The sequence below is a fragment of the Aureobasidium melanogenum genome, assembly GCF_000721775.1.
Source record: "Aureobasidium melanogenum CBS 110374 unplaced genomic scaffold scaffold_3, whole genome shotgun sequence".
NCBI lineage: Eukaryota > Fungi > Ascomycota > Dothideomycetes > Dothideales > Saccotheciaceae > Aureobasidium > Aureobasidium melanogenum.
In genome coordinates this window covers 1,062,169-1,079,985 of record NW_024470055.1, presented here as the reverse complement: position 1 = coordinate 1,079,985, position 17,817 = coordinate 1,062,169, and the positions used below count along the sequence as shown (strand labels likewise).

The window sequence follows — 17,817 nt, the reverse complement described above, 5'->3', positions numbered from 1 at the left end:
GATTCAGACTCTAGCATAGCTAAATCAAGCCCGAAGACTCTTGATGATCTCTGCTGCCGCGCGCTCACCACTTCGTACAGCACCTTCCATATATCCCTTCCACTCTCCAGCAGTTTCCGTACCAGCAAAATGCAAGTCCGCCCATGGTTCTCTCAAACTGCCACCACCGAGCGAAGATAGCACACCAGGAGGTAACCCAGTACAAGGACATCCCCAGCCAGAATACTCATCCTTGATCCATTCATAAGTAACCATTTGAACAAACTCCTTCTCAGCAATATCTTTCGCGTTGAAGAGCTGTCCAATTTGCTTCAAGAGACTTTGCTCGCGGTCTGCATCTGATAGTGCTGCCCATGCGAAACCAGGCTTACCGCCTAGGAAACAGGTTAAGATGTGCTTGTTGTCTGCCGGAGAACTGGTGTCGCGTATCACGCCTGCAGGACCGATGAAAGATTGTGTGAGGCCACAAAAGCCTCTATCGACCCAGAAGGGCGTGCGAAAGACCATCATGGCTTTTGTGTAGTAGCCATACGTTGTCGACTCAATCCATGTTCGCTTGCTTGGGGGTAAGTCTGGTGAGAATGAAACGTTCTTGAGAACTGGCGTCGGAACAGTTGTGATGACCTTGCGAGCACGAATGGTGTGGCCTTTGGTATGTACTTCGACAGCGCCATTGCCAGTATTGTTGTTGATAGCTGTTACTGGACTAGACAGACGTATCACGCCATCTGGCAAATCACTAGCGAGTCCCTTCGAGAATAGCTGCATCCCTTGTCGGACACGAAGATGCTGGCCACCACCTTTTCTATCAGACCTCATTTGCAAAAGACCACCCCCAGATCTGCAGTAGTTGAGAAAGTACAGTGCGGATAGATCCTTGGGTTCCTGTCCGAGCATTGCTCGTGTCCACACAGTTGCTGTAGACATGCTTGTTTCGCTGGCCCCGCGTGATTGTAGGTATGCTTCGAAGCTCATCGAGTCAAGGGCTTTGTCGTCAGGGTTGAACGTGTCCAATTTCTGACAATCTGCCTCGCACATATCGCGGATTCGTGCAACATCTTCCTTTGCAGCAGCATCAAACTAATTTATTCAGTTTTTGATCCAGAACAACAAGACAAGGCCCGTAACTCACAGACGGCAATTCTCCATACGGAAAACTCGAAATAACACCACTGGCATCTTGAATAGCACAATTTCCAGTAGTATTTTGCTCAATCAACTCTGCATTGTATTGCTTAGCTAAAGCATACACCCGAGTTTGATTGACGTCGTTGATCCAAGCAGCTCCCAAATCAACAGTTCCTTTCCCATCAGGAAGCTGTTGGCTCCAGGTTTTACCGCCGACGCGATCTCTGGCTTCTAAGACAATGCAGGAAAGACCTGCTTTGATGACATCGCGGGCTGCTGTAAGACCAGCAAGTCCAGCACCAATTATGACGACGTCGGTTTCCTCGCTGATCGCTTGACTTGCTGAGCCCATGTCTTCGTTGGTCTCTAGAGAGCTAGACAAGGTGCAGTATGCGTTCTTATACCAGCGCCGGGTACTAGATATAAATGACTAGCTCGAGATAGTGTAGAGAAGGAGGAAGTCAAGGTCCGTTATCATCATCGGCCGTGACATTGTGCCCGGCGCCTCAGCCGGAAGCTTATCATCACTTCAGCAACTCCGACAACGGGAAACCAGATATTTATGAATGATTCATGGCGTGTAGGGCAAAGAGGAGGCCTATCTTCGCCGAGGCGAAAAGGCGGGGCTGCCCTATCTATTGCCCAAAATCGGTCCGGCATCACGGTCAGAAACCTTTAAGCAACAATCACGTCGTGTACAAAGTTGAAGTGAAAATTTATTCTTACCATTGTCGCAAGGGTAGCTGTGAATTTGCCCAAGTTTCTGATATGAAGACGGTCGAGCCTTCGTGTAAAGGAGTGTTTGCATTGAAACCCGCCAAGACACATCTGCAAAGAAGGGCACCCAAGTCATACTCCTACTTGTTTGGTGATGAGAACAGTTAGAATTCTTCATTACGCACAGTCAGACGAAACACATCACGCAAGATCAGATTCTATTGCTCATTTGTTCTCTCGATACAGTAGCGACATTAGAGTTCGTCATTTCGTCAGTCCTTCATCAACACCTGCGGATGCAACACCACAAAAAGCTGACTAGGTTCGTGTAGAACGCATGCATCACACGCGAAGTCAGGCACCTGGCTTCATGTCTTCTCTAAAAAATCTTCTGCTGGGCATAGATGGTACCATTGCCGGTAAAGTTACCAGTCTGAGTGGTAAAGTCTCCTTCAGTTGCGAAGGAGTCAATGCGACCGAGAAGCAGCTCAATGGCACGGTAGGCAGCGCCAGGAGCGTAGCCAGGAAGCTCGTGACCGGCAAGCTGGACCTGGTAGAAGGTAAGACCTCTCTCGGAACCCCAATATCCGACCTTGCCAGCTCCGGCGAGAGCACCGCCGTTGTACTCAGGGTGGTAGGGAACATCGAATTCCTTGCCGGGGTACTCCTGGAAACCTTGCTTTCCGTTCCACGACATGCCTTGGATGGCAAGAAGAGTGCCGTTGGTAGAAAGCAGCATGTCAAGGTTACCAGAGCCGATGATGGTGTTGTTGGTGTATTCAATGACACGTTGGAGAACGCCGTCAGTAGCAGGGCCCTTGCTGGTGTCACTCAGCGACTGGTTGTTGTCGGCACCACCAAAGACGTTGATGTTGGTGCATTGCTGCCAGTTGGTACCAACGGGAGCGTTGATGGCCTTCTGAACATCGGTGCGGTTGAAGTAAACGACCTCTCCAGAAGGAACGTAATCGCCAACATTGACACCTCCAAGAACAGACCAGGGGTGAGGGCAGGTCTCGGTAATGTGGTAGATGTTGAAGCAAGGGTTCACTAGCAAGACGGCCTCGTACACAGTGTCAAACATATCGCACGCGTATGTGTCGGACTCGTACGGGTCTGGGAGAGTGGGGAATGGTTCTTGAGGAGGAGGGAAGGTAAGGTACTTCTCCAGGTAAGAGGTGTAGTTGCATTGGTCGGCACGGTCATGGATCTGCTGCAAGAAAGTCTCGTTGAGGTAGATGAGATTCTCCCAGTAGTCAACAAAAGGAACGATGACGGCCTGCTGCTGGGCTGTCTCGTCTCCAATGATGGGGTCGTTGATGGCAATTCCCTGATTTTGTCAATTTCTGCTTTGAGATTGATTTTTTTTTTTTTTTTTTTCATGGAAGCTCCTACCTTGAGGTTGTAGTAGACAGTATCGGCGGCGGTAATGAAAGCGTCGGCGATGTAAGGCACGTAGAAACCTGCAGGAGATTGAATGATCAGCAAAAGTCTTGTAGCGCGTCTGTGGATGAATGCTAACCTGCGTATGATTCGCCAGTCAAGTAGACCTTCCAGTTGTGAAGGTTGAAAGCGTCGACAAATTGCTTGTAGAAACCGATGAACTCAAGACCCAGCTCGACTTCGTTGGTGATGTTGGGTGTACCTTGGGAGAAACCCACACCAACGGGCTGTTCAACCCAAAGCATGTTGGTAAGGTTCGTCCAGGCGTATGGGTTCTGGACAGGCTCAAGGGTTCCGGCCTCCCAGGTAAATGGGCCGTTCTCTGTCAAGAGACCACTGAGCGAACTGCAACCGGGGCCACCGTTGAACCAGATAGCGATCTCATCTGTGGCGTTGGGGTTGGTCGAAGGGAAGAACCAGAAGAACAGCTCGCGAGTCTCGTTGGCTGCACCGCTGATGGGCAGGAGACCAGCATACGACTCGCCAACGTCGAAGTTGACATCGGGGAGGGCAGAGCCATTGACCCAGAACTCTGTTGTTAGGTTAGTTATTGCACTCGAATTGTGGACAAAAAAAAGGGACTCACTCTCAGTGACATTGTTGAGGTAGGGCGAAGCTCTCTTTCGAAGTGTTGGGTGCTCGAAAGGCTTGCCAATCTCTCTCTTCTCAATGATGGGAGCCTTTGCTCTCAATTGTTCGGCGCGTTCGAAAACATTGCGGCCAGGCGAAGAGGCACTGACCGAGGCAGCCAACCCAAGGGCGGCGCCAATCTGAAGCAGTGAAAAGCGCATGATAGTAATGCTGTGGATCAATGCTCCAAGAATGTTGGATGCTCAAGAGAAAGTCAAGCAGGCGTGGGCCTGGCGGTGTTTATAGCATTGTCGCATGGTCCTTCCCTACCTCGCGTGCCAGGCAGCAAATCGCGCAGTTGCATCGTCTGTCAACAATCGCATAGCTACCTTGCAATGATCTTTCCCTGCTTAGGCAGGTTAAGTTTAACATTCTCGTAAACACAGATAAACCATGCCGTCATGGCACAATTTCTGGGGATATAGATCCGGGGCTAATCAGTAGCACCTGCCCAGGAAAGTTTAGAGGGTGGGCCAAGTTGGAGCTCGATTGCTTGAACCTCGTAAAGCCGTCGGTTGTTGCAACCGAATCTTCTGAATCGCACCATTCCGCCGTGGCAATGCGCGATAGCTGGCTCGAGAGGCGTGCAAGACTTCTGATCATTGATAGGGATGAACGGATGTTGTTGCGAGAGGAAGGTACGACAGGTCGTCAAGCACGAAAAAGTGGGGCTCTGCAGCGGAAAGTTCTCACCGACAAGAATCAGGGCATCTCGATGCACGAAGAAGGAATCCTGCAATTCCGTGTACTCTCGTGTACTCCTACGGATAGTAGCAGATGCAACAGGTTATGTAACATCTCTTGGAAGGTCATCCTGACCTGCCTATTTCGTTCCATGTTTGCGACTTTTGCTTTTGTGCCCTGTGTCGCGTGCATATCCAAGACGGCACGCGAGGAATGTCGAGGTCATTATCATAACACCAGACACCAGTCTCCGCGATCGTTCGACTTCATCATTCCGTGACCGGCCCCTTGCAGATGGTATCTGTGTGTCTTTGTACGCAGCTTGAGGAGATGCAGTCGCGTGTCTGCGGATCAGATCAGTATTCGACATGAGGCTGCCTATTACATTCGGTCCTCTCTGCCGTCTTGCCAGCTGGTACAGTTAAAGCAACGCTTTGCCTATGTATGATCAGACATTTTGACAAAGGTAGGTGCCCACGAAGAGACATACCTTCATACTAATCTTCTTGCGGCAATACTGGCACTTCTTTTCATGCTTGATAATACCCTCGTCATGGCTGCAGTAAATGTATGCCTTGACTATAGCATATAGTGCAATTCCTATGCCTAGGAATTTGAACAACTTGTTCAGGAATGTTCTGACCTTGGGAATCAGCTATGTCTTGCTCAGACGGCAAAAAAGTTTGGACCAAGAAGGAACATTGAAGAGAGGAAGACTCACCCGTACGCCATAACAACAGCACCATCCTCAAGCGCCTGCTGAACAGTATTATACCCCATAGTCTTATTCTGTCCATGCTTCAAGGTCGCAAACCGCTCATCCAAATTACGGCTCAAGAATGGCAACAACGAGATGGGCGGCAACAAGATATCGCTGACAAAGCTGGAAACAACAGTACTGAATGCAGCAGCGAGGATAAGTCCTACAGCAACCTCAAGCACATTATCTCGAAGGGCAAAGTCGCAGAAGTCGTTCCAGGTGCTGCTTAATGCTTTGCGGGAAGAGTCCGTAGTGGGCAGGAGAGGTGTGCTTGGAGATGTGGCCATTATGCCTTGTTGTCTTGATAGTTAATTTTCCTTGCTGGAGGTAGATTGCAGATGTGGTGCTAAACAGGACCATAAAGGTAGCTGTTTTGTGATGCTTGATGCACCCCGGAAATTAACAAGGAGTCGGTGACAGGTGAGGCAACCAAGACTTGAGGCGCTAGCCGTTAGTGACCTTCGTTCTAGTACCTATATAGTCCAATCCTTCGAACATCATCCTTCTAGGAGACCACTACATCCTGAAGACTGTGACAAGCAGGTAACTCAACGTATGTTTTTATACTCATGGCATCTCCATTACACGACATTCGAGTCCTTACTGGGTGTTCTTCAATCAATACTAAAAACTTTCTCCCATCCTTCAGGCAGCCAAAGAAATAATTTTGTAGAGTGCCTATACGTCTCGAACAGTCTGAACTGGTGTATGATTCTGAAGGATTGAGCTAGCAACGTTAAGATAGCTAGACTATATCATTGATGTCAGCGAGCACATGAGCACGTACGGCCACAGTCAGCTGAAAACTGGGCATCCCGTCCGCTCTGCCATACATAAGCAGTTGAACGGCAGATTAGTACTACGGTGGGTGACCACGTGGGAATCCCTGCTGCTGTACGTTTTGCATTTTACTCTGAGTTGATGACATTATCGTTTTGCCTCATCGCCATCACCTTCTCAAATGCCATCTGGACTGCGGGCTGATATGCTGGACCTTGCGCCAGAGCCCAGACTCCCGCTCTCAGTCTAGATTGTCTTGTTGAGTTATGTAAGTTTGCACATCATTCTCCGTAGGCTTGACTAATTCTACTGGTGTAATGTAATTGTCATATATTCGTTATCTCTTTGCATGAATTCTACCTGGATCTTTTTCGTCGTGGCATCCGTTTCCAACTTGATTCCTCGTGCTCCTCATCTATCGAAGCTGCTATAGCCGGAGTTCTGTTAAAGCTAGCACCAAAAGTCGGTGGTGGCTCTGTAACTCCAACAGCAGGAGTTTTGTTGAAGCTTGACCCAAGAGGTGGCAGAAGTGTTCCTATAGGCGGAGTCTTGCTCCAGCTATCACCTAGAGTAGACTGTGGACTTGTGATGCTTGCCAAGGGTGGAGTCTTGCTCCAACTGGCACCTAGAGGGGGCGCATTCGTTATGTCGTCTGTCAAGGCTGGAGTCCTGTTCCAACTAGCTTCAAGCGGATTTGCTGCTCCTAATGCTGGCGTTTTGTTCCAGCTAGCTTCAAGATCTGGCGGTGCATTGGTTGCTGCTCCCAGAGCCGGAGTTCTGTTCCAACAAGATCCGGTAGGCACAGGTCCATTCATTTGTTTCGTGTCGACAACGACCAAGTTTACAGTCGCTTCCTCGTCTGTGATCTCCGTTTTGGACATGTCTGATCCCATGAGCCGAGAGGTGAAGTGTTGTCCTACGACCTTTGCGCGTCTCATCAGTGGTCGTAAGCATGCCAGTGAGACAGCAGTGATACCCAACCCTACTTCAATGACAGTAAGATTGATCATGGGTGCCGAGATTGAATAGTAGTTGGGCTTCAAATTTGGGTCGAAGTACTTGTTGCGAATGATGTATGTGCCAGTGGTAACTGTGCGCACGATAGCGGCGATGGAACCACCGCAAGCGAGCAGCATAAGACAAGACGAGGAGATTTTTGCCCCGCGACTGAGGTTGGAGCGGTATAGTGTTATGGTGGGCAATAGAGCGAAGACCCAATCTGTTGCTGCCGATAGAATGCCGTGGACATACAACAACGCAGTGAATGCTTCCTCTTTGATACACTGGCCTGCTAAGTGCTTGTGTACAAGATTCGTAGGCAGACCACACTGGAAGAGCGCAATGAAGATCCCAATGACGCAGGTATTGCAGTAGAAGAAGCCGCAGCCCAACACAAGCCATCGTTGCCATTCTTCAATGAGGAATTTGCGGAAGAAGATTGTGAGGGAGAGCTTGAAGACCAGGCAGGTGGCTTGGAAGACGACTTCACCACACAGGAGCGTGAGTATGACGGGTTCGCCAGTCTCAGCAGAGAAGACGGGGTTGGCGGCTTCCGCATTGGCAAGGATGAAAGCGATGATGCAGAATCCGATGAAGAGTATAGCGGCGACGAGGATTGTCCAGTCGTCCTAATAAGGAATGCAATTTAGCCGGGGTTGCTTCAACAGGCATACTGCGATTGTGCAGATTGCGTGGCTCATGTAGCCCTAAGGTGTCTTCGACTTACTGCTTGGAGACCGCTGGTCAGGAAGTGCGACCGTACCCATAGCCTCAGAAGTACCGAGGCGGTCGCTAGCGACACGCAAATTGCCGCTACGATAGTGATACTCTCATGAGGTACACTCAACGACAGCATACTGAGCGAAGAAAGCTGCAGGTGGTGGTTGACGCTCTGCCAGAGAGGCCTCTAAAGAGCAAAGAAGACATGGACGAAGGCAAGTACAAGAGAACGCCCATTGACGAATCCTGAGAGTCATGGCCCGTTCCTGTCTCAGCATGTCTTGCCAAAGAGAGGTAGAACGTGGTGAATGTTGGGTAGGACGAACGGTGAAACGCTAGTAGACGTTGCAGCCGCAAAAGACTATTCCAACACCAGCCAATGGACATTGGTGGAGCCAGAAATGCGACTCGAGGCCGCCATACTCTACTCTTATGACAACTTTGACAAGACCCTTGCTAGATGTATAGAGAGGTAGACTTACTCCGTGGTCCCCATATGGTACTCTGTACCTTGGTTCTTTCCTGTCCTGCAGGTTCCTATCGCACATCAATACTACTCGTGGAGACTGCTCGCCGAGCATGAGCGCCGCAATGAGGGGGTGGATCAGTCAGTGCTCTCGACGGTCCGGACGATCACTCAATCCAGCAGCTACTCTAGCCAGACTCACGCGATATACGACGAGTAAGCAGCCTTCAGACCGCCTGGCTCCAGAACGACGACGTGGCCGTGTGCAGCGTGCTCAGCACATCTCTTGCCTTTTACACCCCAAAGTCTTCCGGATTATCCTCCGCTAAACTTGTTGTCGACTCGCGTGCACCTGCTAGGACCTACAACGAGTCAGCAGAAGGGACATTTTCTCGACTAAGTTTTCCGTACCTTGCGTCCGTAGCTATCCGTTCCGTTCCAGACACATCTGTACCTGGCTAAGCCAAAGCGACATATCTGATGTCTCATCAACGAAGCGACTCTGATCTAGCCTTCAATATATAAGCACAATGATGTTCAGAGATGACAATGAGGATTGTGTAGACGATATGAAGTTCGATCAGAGTTATCACTCTTCTTCGGTACATGCAGCCAATATACGCAAGGCTGAATTTTTCCAACGGCTTATAACAGTCACCGGCGAGCACGACCCTCGCATGTCGTACTTCGGAAGAATACAAAAATGTCTTCCCCCGCCTACATCATCAAGTGCATAAAGAGACGAGTTTTCTTCTGAGTAGGGTTGCCAGATAAGGAGGTCACTCACGGGAATCAATGATTCATAGTATGGGTAAAATATCATATACGCTCAAGTTTCTCAACTTTTGCAAAACTAACAAAAAACGTAGCCTCTTGGCTGGGGTAATAGTAATGATGTTTCAAACTCTTCTTCCTCAAACTAGTTTCTTCTTTTCTCGTCCTCACTTAGTGAGGCATTGGTGACCAAGCCTCGACCTAAGACGACTTGGCAGCACCGCTTCTCTGCTGAACCTCAGACTTGGCAGCCTTTGCGGAAGAGGTGACAGCCTCAGCAGCCTGGTTCTTAGTGTCAACAGCAGCCTTCTTGGCCTGCTCGGCCTTGGCCTTGACCTGGTCCTTGCTGGGAGCAGCAGCGGCACCACCACCAATGGCACCAAGGAGAAGGGCGAGGACGGTGACAATGAGAACAGCGAGACCGCCAGCAACCTCGGGAACGAATTGAACAGCCTGAACAGGGTCACGCTTGAAGATGGTGATGAAGAGATCGAGCTTCTCGCGGACGTAGAGAACGGGGTCGTCGGCGAACTTGAGGTCCATGGGAGACTTGGGGGTGTCCTTGGTTTCGTCCTTCTTGGGCTTGGTAGCCTCTTCCTCGGCCTTCTCAACAGCGTTCTTGACCTCGAAGGTTTCCTTAGCAAGAGCGGCGGCATCCTTCTCGGAGTGACCAATGTAGATGTTGTCGAAGAGGATGTCGTTCTGCATGGTCCAGAGCTCGAAACCGATCTGTGCAAAAGATTAGTGTCATGTGTATAGAATCGTTGCGCAAGGGTCAAACTTACGGCACCCATAGGCTCAAACTTGGAAGGAGTCTTGTCCTCGAAGTAGTCGGGGTTGGCAATCTTCTGAGGAGCCCAGATACCCTTGTAGGCAGGGTTCTCAATCATGGGAGCGGACCACTTGCCCTTGTACTCGGGGTTTCTCTTCATGGGAGCCTTCCAGGGACCACAGCCAGAAACGTCGTCACACTTGGGGTTCTGGACAAGAGGAGGCATCCAGTCACCGTCCTCCTCATCATCCCAGTCCTCGGGCTTCTCAGCCTCAGGGTCGGGGATCTGGAGAGGCTCGTTCTCGAGCCAGTCAGCGGGCTTCTCGGCCTCAGTGTCCTCAATCTCGAAGGGAGCGTCCTCGTCCCAGTCGGCAGGCTTAGTAGCCTCGGGGTCAGCGATCTGAGCCTCCTCAACCCAGTCGGCGGGCTTCTTGTCTTTGGGGTCATCAATCTCGGTGGGAGGGTTGACAGAGGGAGTGAAGTCCTCGAGGAGAGAGCCGTTCTTGAGGGAAGTGCCGTCAACCTTGAGCTCGAAAGTCTGGTCGGGGCGAACAATGAGGGTGTAGAGAGAGGTCTGCTTGCTGATGCGAGCCATGGGAGGGTTCTTGAGGTGCTTCTCCTCGTACTCGCCGGTCTTGGGGTTCTTGTGGCGGAAGATGAAGTGGACCTTGTTGGTGGAGCCGCACTTGTCGGGACCGAACATGATGATGTAGGGCGAGGCGTTGGAGAACTCTTCGGCGTGGAGGGCGCTGTTATCCTGGAGGAGCTTCATGTAGGCACCTCCACACTCAAGGCCGGCTATTGGACGCGTCAGATGTGCTGGGTGTGCAAGATTGCGAGTTGAGCTTACCTTGGAACTTTGCCTCATACTGGACAACCAGAGTCTTGTCGGTGTTGTCAATGGCCTTGGGGAACTTGGCCGAGATGGCGTGGTGAGCAGCCTTGTCCTTGAGAACCAGACCCTTGTCGCCCTCAATACCACGGAGGACTGAAGGCTCCTCGACCTTCCAGGTACCGACGTAAGCCCATTCCTCCTCGGTGCCTTCCTTCTTGGCCTCGGACTTCTGCCACCTTGACTCCCAGTCGTCGGTGAACTGCTCGAGGAAGGGGGCCTTGAGAGTGGTAGGGGTGAAGGTGGGCTTGCTGACAGCCGACGAAGTCACAGACTCGACGACCGAAGCAACAGACGATGAGGCATCGACGGCGGAGTCCTCAAGGTCGTCGAGCACGTCGGCGCGAGAGACGGCGGCGCAGAGACCGACGGCAAGGTAGTTTTGGAACTTCATCTCGAATCAATTGGTCGACTCAAGTCAAGCAAAGAAAGACAAGTTGGCGGCAACTGTGAAGACAGACTGTCCTTAAAGCAACAAGATGGGCACTATCGCCGGCACAAGGACACGTTTAGACCAACCACCACACTAGGCCCAAAGCGGAAAGAGAGCTCCACATCCTACACCCCGCTCCGAACCTCATCGAAGACCATCAATCTATTTCTACCGCCAACTCCGTGGATTGTGTGTTACTTTGTGCCAGCGAACACGTGTTCTGATCTATCTCCGGCTGTTCGTTAACGACGCTGAAATACAACTATCTTCCATGGACACTGGACACAGCCATAGGCTCTCAAACACGGGTTGCACCTTCTCCTCGCACCTCGGCGAGGCTGGAGATCAGCGTCCATCAAAGTAGACTTAGTCATCAATGTTAGGACACATTGTCATTAAGCCTCAGTCTAAGTATGATATCTCTTAAATTCTAGGAACTGCCATAGAGAGGTAAGCCTCATATTCTGATTGACCCCTTCTCCTTGCAAGCACTCTAAAACATGTTCTTCCTCCACTCGGCACGCTCCTCACTCGTGATGTGAGGTCTGCAGCTGGAATAGTCATTCGGTCCATGCTTGGAATAATAGTTTGGCATGCCGCTCGGTATCTGTATGGTCAACTTTGGTCTACGTCGCAGCTCTGCAGCAGTGGTGACTTGTGTAGCTCCTGCCTTTTTAGCTGGACTGGCGGGCTTTGCATCGATGTTCACTTCGAGCTCTGAACGAGAGATGGCAGCGTCTGTCGTATCAACAGAGACCTTCTGAACGCCATCATTCAGATCAAGCATGACCCAGTCGCTGCTGACAACGTGTTCAACCCACATCCCTGAACGCTCAGTAGTCCAAAACCAACGACTAGCATTCCAGTCCAGAGAGGACGGGCTCAAAGGTGGCAGAGCCTTTTCATCATCCTCGTTCTCGTCATAGTCCTGCTCGCGCGAGTAGTGGGATTCATCAGAATCTCTGTACAGTTTCTTGTATAGGCGGTTTGCTGTATCGAAGGCATTTTCTCAAGCAAGCCACCATTCTGTCGGTGTTGATGGTCTTGAGGCTTTGTGCGTTGGGGCTTCAGTAGTGCTGCTTGATATGCAGGATTCTGCTTTGCTGTGCTGTCTGCTCTTGAGGAATGCTTTCATCTTCAGTACTGTTGAAATGTGAGTGTTGGCTATGAACTGACTGTGGTAGTCAAGTCGGCTTGTTTATATAGGCTTGACTACTATGACCACTGAGTCTGTCGCTCAACAGTGTGGCACATCAATGCTATGTTTGACGTCGCTCTTTCATTCAACATGTGTAAGAGACATTCTTTCGTTCAAACTGAGCAAGAGACATTTCCACAATATGTCTCAGACATAGCAAAGCAACACATTCTTGGATCATGACCTTTCTATCTGAGACCACATTGAATATTTACTCAGTATGATCTAGAGCAATGGCCTTTGATGTCTCACGAATGCTCGGGTCAATGATGTGCCGAGTATGTTGCTTTGTGGTTGTAGACACCCTGTCCCTAATTAACTTTCTTCCCTCTTTGTCAATGTATTCTATCAGTCCGCCCAAGGATGGGTTGAGATCCTTGCTGGTAGCAATAAATGTCAGCACCACCGAGAGCAATGTTGTGATCTGTAAGAGCTGGTGCATCTTGAAAGAGCTTGCTGTGGATGTGCTCCGACCTGCCGAAGCATTGATAAGGTAACTAGTTCAACATGCTCCTCCTACCGCTTTGGTTACTGATTCGTACAGTCCCATTTTCATGATTCTGATGTCCCTAATGCATATGTACAGACGACGCCTTGCTAGAAGAATACATATCAATACTTCTGCCGGACACCGCCTCTCAAGCCTTCCTTCCACAAACAACAAATACTATGCTCCTCGCACCATTTCTGCACCATCCAAGGCTGCAACTCTTCTTGCACTAGTTCTGTAGCTTCTTCTATAGTTTCAACAACATCGACTTTCTTCTTTCCTTTACCCTTGACTACCTTAGGCACTGAAAGTTCGATACGTACACGTTGGGCATTGAGCCATGATGTCAAATCTTCAAGCACGATCGGGTCATAGAGAAGCATCTTCTCATGCCAAGTGGGATTCTTGTGATCTTGACTAGGCGGCGTAGAGCGTACAGTCTTTGTGATCTTTGGGAACAAGGTTTGAGCAATGCCAGGCCATTCTGCCAGAATCTGTTTAGCGCTACATTTAGCGGTTGAGGCTGTAATGCTTGGTAGCGGTGGTGGTGGTGGTCTGTCGAATTCTAGCGTTGCCCTGGGTGGAGATGTCGGGGTGCGCCGTGGTGGCGAGGGTACGTGGGTTGCAACGTCTATATCTGAGATGGCATCGATGTCGAGGTAATCAGATGATGGCTCGACGACTGAAGCATGCTGAGCGGAAGCGCTAGGTAAGGAAGGTAGTTTGCGAAGTTGAGATGGTACAGGTAGATCACCAGGACTGGCAGATCGTCGAGGTCGGCCCCTCGGTGGTGTTGGCGATACAAGACTGAGAGTAGGTCCAGGCTTCGAAAGCCTGTTCCTTGATTTGGAATGCGGACTCTGAGTGGCACTGGGTAGTCTATCGTGTAACCCTCCTCCCGGAGGCTGGACAGAATCCCGAGTCGGGCTAGCAGCAAAGATTCTTTGTCTAGCCACTTCTCGTGCCGACAAAGTAGAAGGGTCAATCAATACTTGCCTGATGGCAATAGGTGATGTTTGTGCTGCATCGCTTATCGTCTTGCGCGGACGAACAACCGGTCGCTTTTTTGAGGAGTCTAGACAAACAATTGATGGTTTAATGGTAGATATTCTCGGAGAGACGTCCGAATTCTTGTCCTCAGCATCATAAGCCTTTCTCGTGATATTGGTGTTCGGGTCGCGAGCACCTAGAGCGCGTCGAGGTAATATTTCTGTTTCGGGAGTGGTATCCAAGGGAATCATCTCGAGGAGTTTGGAATCTCCGCTCGCGACCGCTCTGGTCTTTGAGCTGGCAGGTGGTATATCCATGGGTAAGCGAGTCGTTGAGGGCGAAAGACCGCCAACTTCATTAACATCCACATACCCAGAATCTGGCGACTCGAGCTCCTTAGGAGCCGACGACGATATCGTCAACACTTCGACTTGGGGCCTGACTTCTGAAAGACGAGACTCAGGCGCGGACTTTGCACTGCTGGGCGGATATTGTGGTGCAACCGATTTTGTCGCTGCTACCAGATCATCATTGTCGCGACTCTCATCAGATGCGAAGGTGGAGTCCTCAAAGTCTCTAGCGGCAGACATCCACAGAGCTCTATCAGCTTGTCCAATAGATAGACTGGTGCCATGCGGGGCGGATGGTACATGAGCACAGCTCGTGGCACGTGAGCTATCTATTTGCTGTGTAGAGATCATATCTTCAGACTCCTTGAGCGCCTGCTGTAAGTCGCGAAGCTCGGTGGGAGACTCTGCTGCAGCCAGTTGACTTGAGCTTCCGAACAGCCATTGCTGCCTCTTGGCATTCTCACGAGCAGCTTCTGGAGAGTCTAACTTGACATGTACCTCAGGCACTGTTATTTGTACCTTCTTCACGGCCCTCTTGCGTTTTGGCGCCGGCTTGTCCTCAACAGCACGATCATTCTTCTTGGAGGCTGGCGGTTTGACAACAGCAGCATCATCAGGCACAGCGACAGTATCGGGCTGGGGTTGTGGGAAGAAGTCCGAGATCAGTTTAGTATGATCAGCATCAGTTTTAGCAGTTTGTGGCAGGTAAGCTGCAGTAGCGAGAGCAGTGATGGTAAGGGGTTTCTTCTTGGGAGCCTTTGGCTTCTTAGGCGGTTTAGGCTTTGATTCCTTCGGCTCCTTTGGCTCGACAGCTTTCTTCTTCTGTCTCTTCGGTTCTTCAGCCGCGGTTACATCGACAGGATCTAAGCGTTTTCGCTTGGTAGTAGGACCGTCGCTCGGCGTTCGAGATAGAGATGGAGCAGGTCTAGGATTGTCCTCTTGATAGGCAAAATCACCCATCAGTCTAGTGAACTCCGATGCTACTGGGGCATCACCAGTGTAATCCTCGCCCTCAAGATCATGGATAGCGGCAGGTCCAGGGTTGGGTGAAGCATCACTACTTTGCTGAAAGGAGGGAGGCAGGACTGATTCTGTGGGCGGAGTCCAATCTCGTTTGCGCCGTGGAGCAGGAACAAGATCAAGCACCTCAATCGGGGCTTCAGCAGGAACGACAGGCGGCACACCAGAGTCTACTGCATTGTTGACAGTAGGCAGCTCTGAGATGGCAGTGTCTTCGACCGACTTGGCTTTCGTCTTGCGAGGCTTTGGTTGCGGCTTCGACCTTGCAGCAGCAGCATCATTGGAATTGGTATCAGTGGGCTCAGAGGCCTTCTTCTTTCCTCGCTTCGCTACAAGCTTCGTGGCCTCGATTGTGTCTGTCGTAGCAGTTGCAGCATGCTCAATCGCAGTTGCCTTCTTTGGTCGACCTCTCTTGGATGCAGGCGTGATGGTCGCTCCTTCCTCGTTCGAGGCTGTAGCTCCTCTCTTACGCGTCTTGGGTTTTGTAGCTATGTCGCCAAGCACAGAATTATCCTCAATGGCCGTCGTTGTCCTGCGAGCGCGTGGTCTGGTGGAAGCATCATCTGCGCCGACAGGCTTCTTCGGTCGTCCTCTCCTGGGCTTCTCTGTGGGGGCATTAACGTCTGTACTGCGATCTTGCTGTAATTCAAGGTCGGCAAGAACGGATCTAGCAGTGACGAAACCCTGCGCGCGTGGTACCGGATGCAGCGATGACAGCGACGGCAGAGACGGCGAGCTCATCTTGATAGTGTGGTTACAGGCGCGACGAATCAACACTCCTGCCGGGCGCAAGACGCCTACATGTCTGATTAAACTGGCGATCTTCGATTTATTGCGCAATGTGCAGTGTAGGTATACAAAACACCATCAGATCGCGTCGCGTTTGTGCAGAATGCGGTCGGTACCCTTGCACAAATTCCATGCCTGGGCAGAACTCGTGCGTATCACGACCAGCCGCCTCGACCATACACTCTTCAAGTCGGCCACAACCCCGTCTCCGAGCTGACCTCACCTGCTGTAGCTAATTAACCATTTTGCCAGATACTGTGTGCAAGTAGGGTACGCTACCACTCACCGACCATCTTATTGCCACCCTTGTTCCCCACGGACGCCTAATATTGCCCTACAGCAAGCAGCCGATCCACCTTCCGAAAGATAGCATCTTCTTAAAAGCCTTGTCTCTGCAAATCCCTGAGGAGGCAAATCATGATTCTCCACGATTCTATCCTTCTTTCTCACCATGTCCTGAACCAAAAAGTCTGTATTTTCTTGCTTCGATCTGCACCAACGTTCAGGTACTACTTTCCCGTCTTCAATTCAAGGCGAGGCGTCTGTCTTCTGTCTTTTATATATCTTCTGTGTGCCGCCGACTTTTTCCTGTCAGCCCTATAAGGTTTTCTCTCACCTACTCATACCGCTTTACCGCGTAGCCAGTAAGGCATCTATCCTGATCTGGCATGCCCTCACAGCCATGAACCAGGAAGAGCCCTCCCTCAGTGCCGCTTCGGATGTCCAATATTCGAATTCAGCCATCCAGGCCGGCGACCCCGTGGGGGAAAGGACTTCTAGTTCGTCGCTTTCGAATGGGCCTCCGCCGAGGAAACGAGCGCCACTAGCGAGTGTTGCTTGTCAGGACTGTAGAAGACGAAAAACCAAGGTGTGCCCCCTATTCATTGAGCTCTTTGCTATGAATTTCATTAACTCGAGTGAATAGTGTGATGGCGGAAAACCTTCTTGCAGCAATTGTACCAAACGCGGTGTCCCGTCATGCACATACGACCTCGAGCCCAATCAGTCCCGTGTGGCTGCTTACAAGCAAAAAATTGAGCAACAAATCTCATCTATCAAAAAGTTGGAAGAGGAAATAGAGGTATTGAAAAGCTCTTCTTTTCACTCTGGAGGTGTGGTTGTTCGGAATCCAATATCTGAACCAACCCCCTCATCGTCTAACAATCCTTCAGGCGGAGTTCCAATGCGACTTCTCCTCAATCCTGCTCCGGAGCCCAATGGCGTTTCTTCTGATCAGAGGTCTCCAAATACCATCGCCCCATATCTCGCAGCTTCACTTCCACCTGTGCAGACGGTCAACAGAGAAGCAGAGTTATTATATCATCACCGCAACCTCGAGATTGAAATGCGCAAACTCCAGGATGAAAACCGCACACTCAGAACGCTAATTTCGTTACTCAATTCTATCGATGACCGAAATACAGCACAAAATATGGCCAAAGAAATTCACACCCATGGTGTCTCGGATGATCTGCTTTCTAGAGCTCAACATTTGGTTGCCTCGCAAGTATGGAATCCTTTGCTTCCAGATCTGCATGACCAAGCTAAATTACAGCCTCAGCGGCCGCCTGGACGAATCGCAGAGAACCCGTGGTCGGTGCCATGAAAGCCACAGCGATTGGATATCAACGGAACCATCTTTCAATGAATAGCAGCTAGGTGTGCTGGTTTAAAGCCAAGCAAGCATTCGACCTCAATGGTCCATCAAAACCCATTCTTACGCAAAGCCTGTCCGCTGTGAGACAAGACTCTGCCACTGTCTCAACGTGATCCTCAATATTC

At 50.6% G+C, this 17,817-nt stretch overlaps 7 protein-coding genes across 7 annotated transcripts; 1 reads left to right on the top strand and 6 right to left on the bottom strand.

Moving 5' to 3' along the window:
- Positions 1-24: 24 nt before the first annotated feature.
- On the bottom strand, positions 25-1,480 carry M437DRAFT_72813 (amine oxidase; the record flags this gene model as incomplete). Its single annotated transcript, XM_041025911.1, has 2 exons — positions 25-1,080; positions 1,133-1,480. The coding sequence occupies 2 exons, from the start codon at positions 1,478-1,480 to the stop codon at positions 25-27; spliced, it is 1,404 nt and encodes a 467-aa protein (XP_040882998.1).
- Positions 1,481-2,224: 744 nt separating this feature from the next.
- M437DRAFT_72812 (serine carboxypeptidase) lies at positions 2,225-4,079 on the bottom strand (the record flags this gene model as incomplete). The annotated part of the gene is made up of 4 exons (XM_041025910.1): positions 2,225-3,175; positions 3,241-3,308; positions 3,368-3,820; positions 3,875-4,079. The coding sequence occupies 4 exons, from the start codon at positions 4,077-4,079 to the stop codon at positions 2,225-2,227; spliced, it is 1,677 nt and encodes a 558-aa protein (XP_040882997.1).
- A 916-nt stretch (positions 4,080-4,995) lies between these two features.
- Positions 4,996-5,634, bottom strand: M437DRAFT_18237 (putative large-conductance mechanosensitive channel; the record flags this gene model as incomplete). Its single annotated transcript, XM_041018944.1, has 3 exons — positions 4,996-5,040; positions 5,093-5,240; positions 5,324-5,634. Coding segments are annotated over 3 exons (504 nt in total), but the record flags the coding sequence as incomplete, so codon positions are not given.
- A 1,437-nt stretch (positions 5,635-7,071) lies between these two features.
- On the bottom strand, positions 7,072-7,997 carry M437DRAFT_40471 (uncharacterized protein; the record flags this gene model as incomplete). Its single annotated transcript, XM_041020200.1, has 2 exons — positions 7,072-7,770; positions 7,869-7,997. Coding segments are annotated over 2 exons (828 nt in total), but the record flags the coding sequence as incomplete, so codon positions are not given.
- A 1,326-nt stretch (positions 7,998-9,323) lies between these two features.
- M437DRAFT_12720 (Calreticulin-domain-containing protein) lies at positions 9,324-11,042 on the bottom strand (the record flags this gene model as incomplete). Its single annotated transcript, XM_041018675.1, has 3 exons — positions 9,324-9,830; positions 9,887-10,671; positions 10,724-11,042. Coding segments are annotated over 3 exons (1,611 nt in total), but the record flags the coding sequence as incomplete, so codon positions are not given.
- Positions 11,043-11,691: 649 nt separating this feature from the next.
- On the bottom strand, positions 11,692-15,987 carry M437DRAFT_81812 (uncharacterized protein; the record flags this gene model as incomplete). Its single annotated transcript, XM_041027625.1, has 2 exons — positions 11,692-12,188; positions 13,065-15,987. The coding sequence occupies 2 exons, from the start codon at positions 15,985-15,987 to the stop codon at positions 11,692-11,694; spliced, it is 3,420 nt and encodes a 1,139-aa protein (XP_040882993.1).
- Positions 15,988-16,717: 730 nt separating this feature from the next.
- Positions 16,718-17,641, top strand: M437DRAFT_72808 (uncharacterized protein; the record flags this gene model as incomplete). Its single annotated transcript, XM_041025909.1, has 2 exons — positions 16,718-16,903; positions 16,961-17,641. 2 exons carry the CDS (start codon positions 16,718-16,720, stop codon positions 17,639-17,641), a joined length of 867 nt encoding a protein of 288 aa, XP_040882992.1.
- Positions 17,642-17,817: the final 176 nt, after the last annotated feature.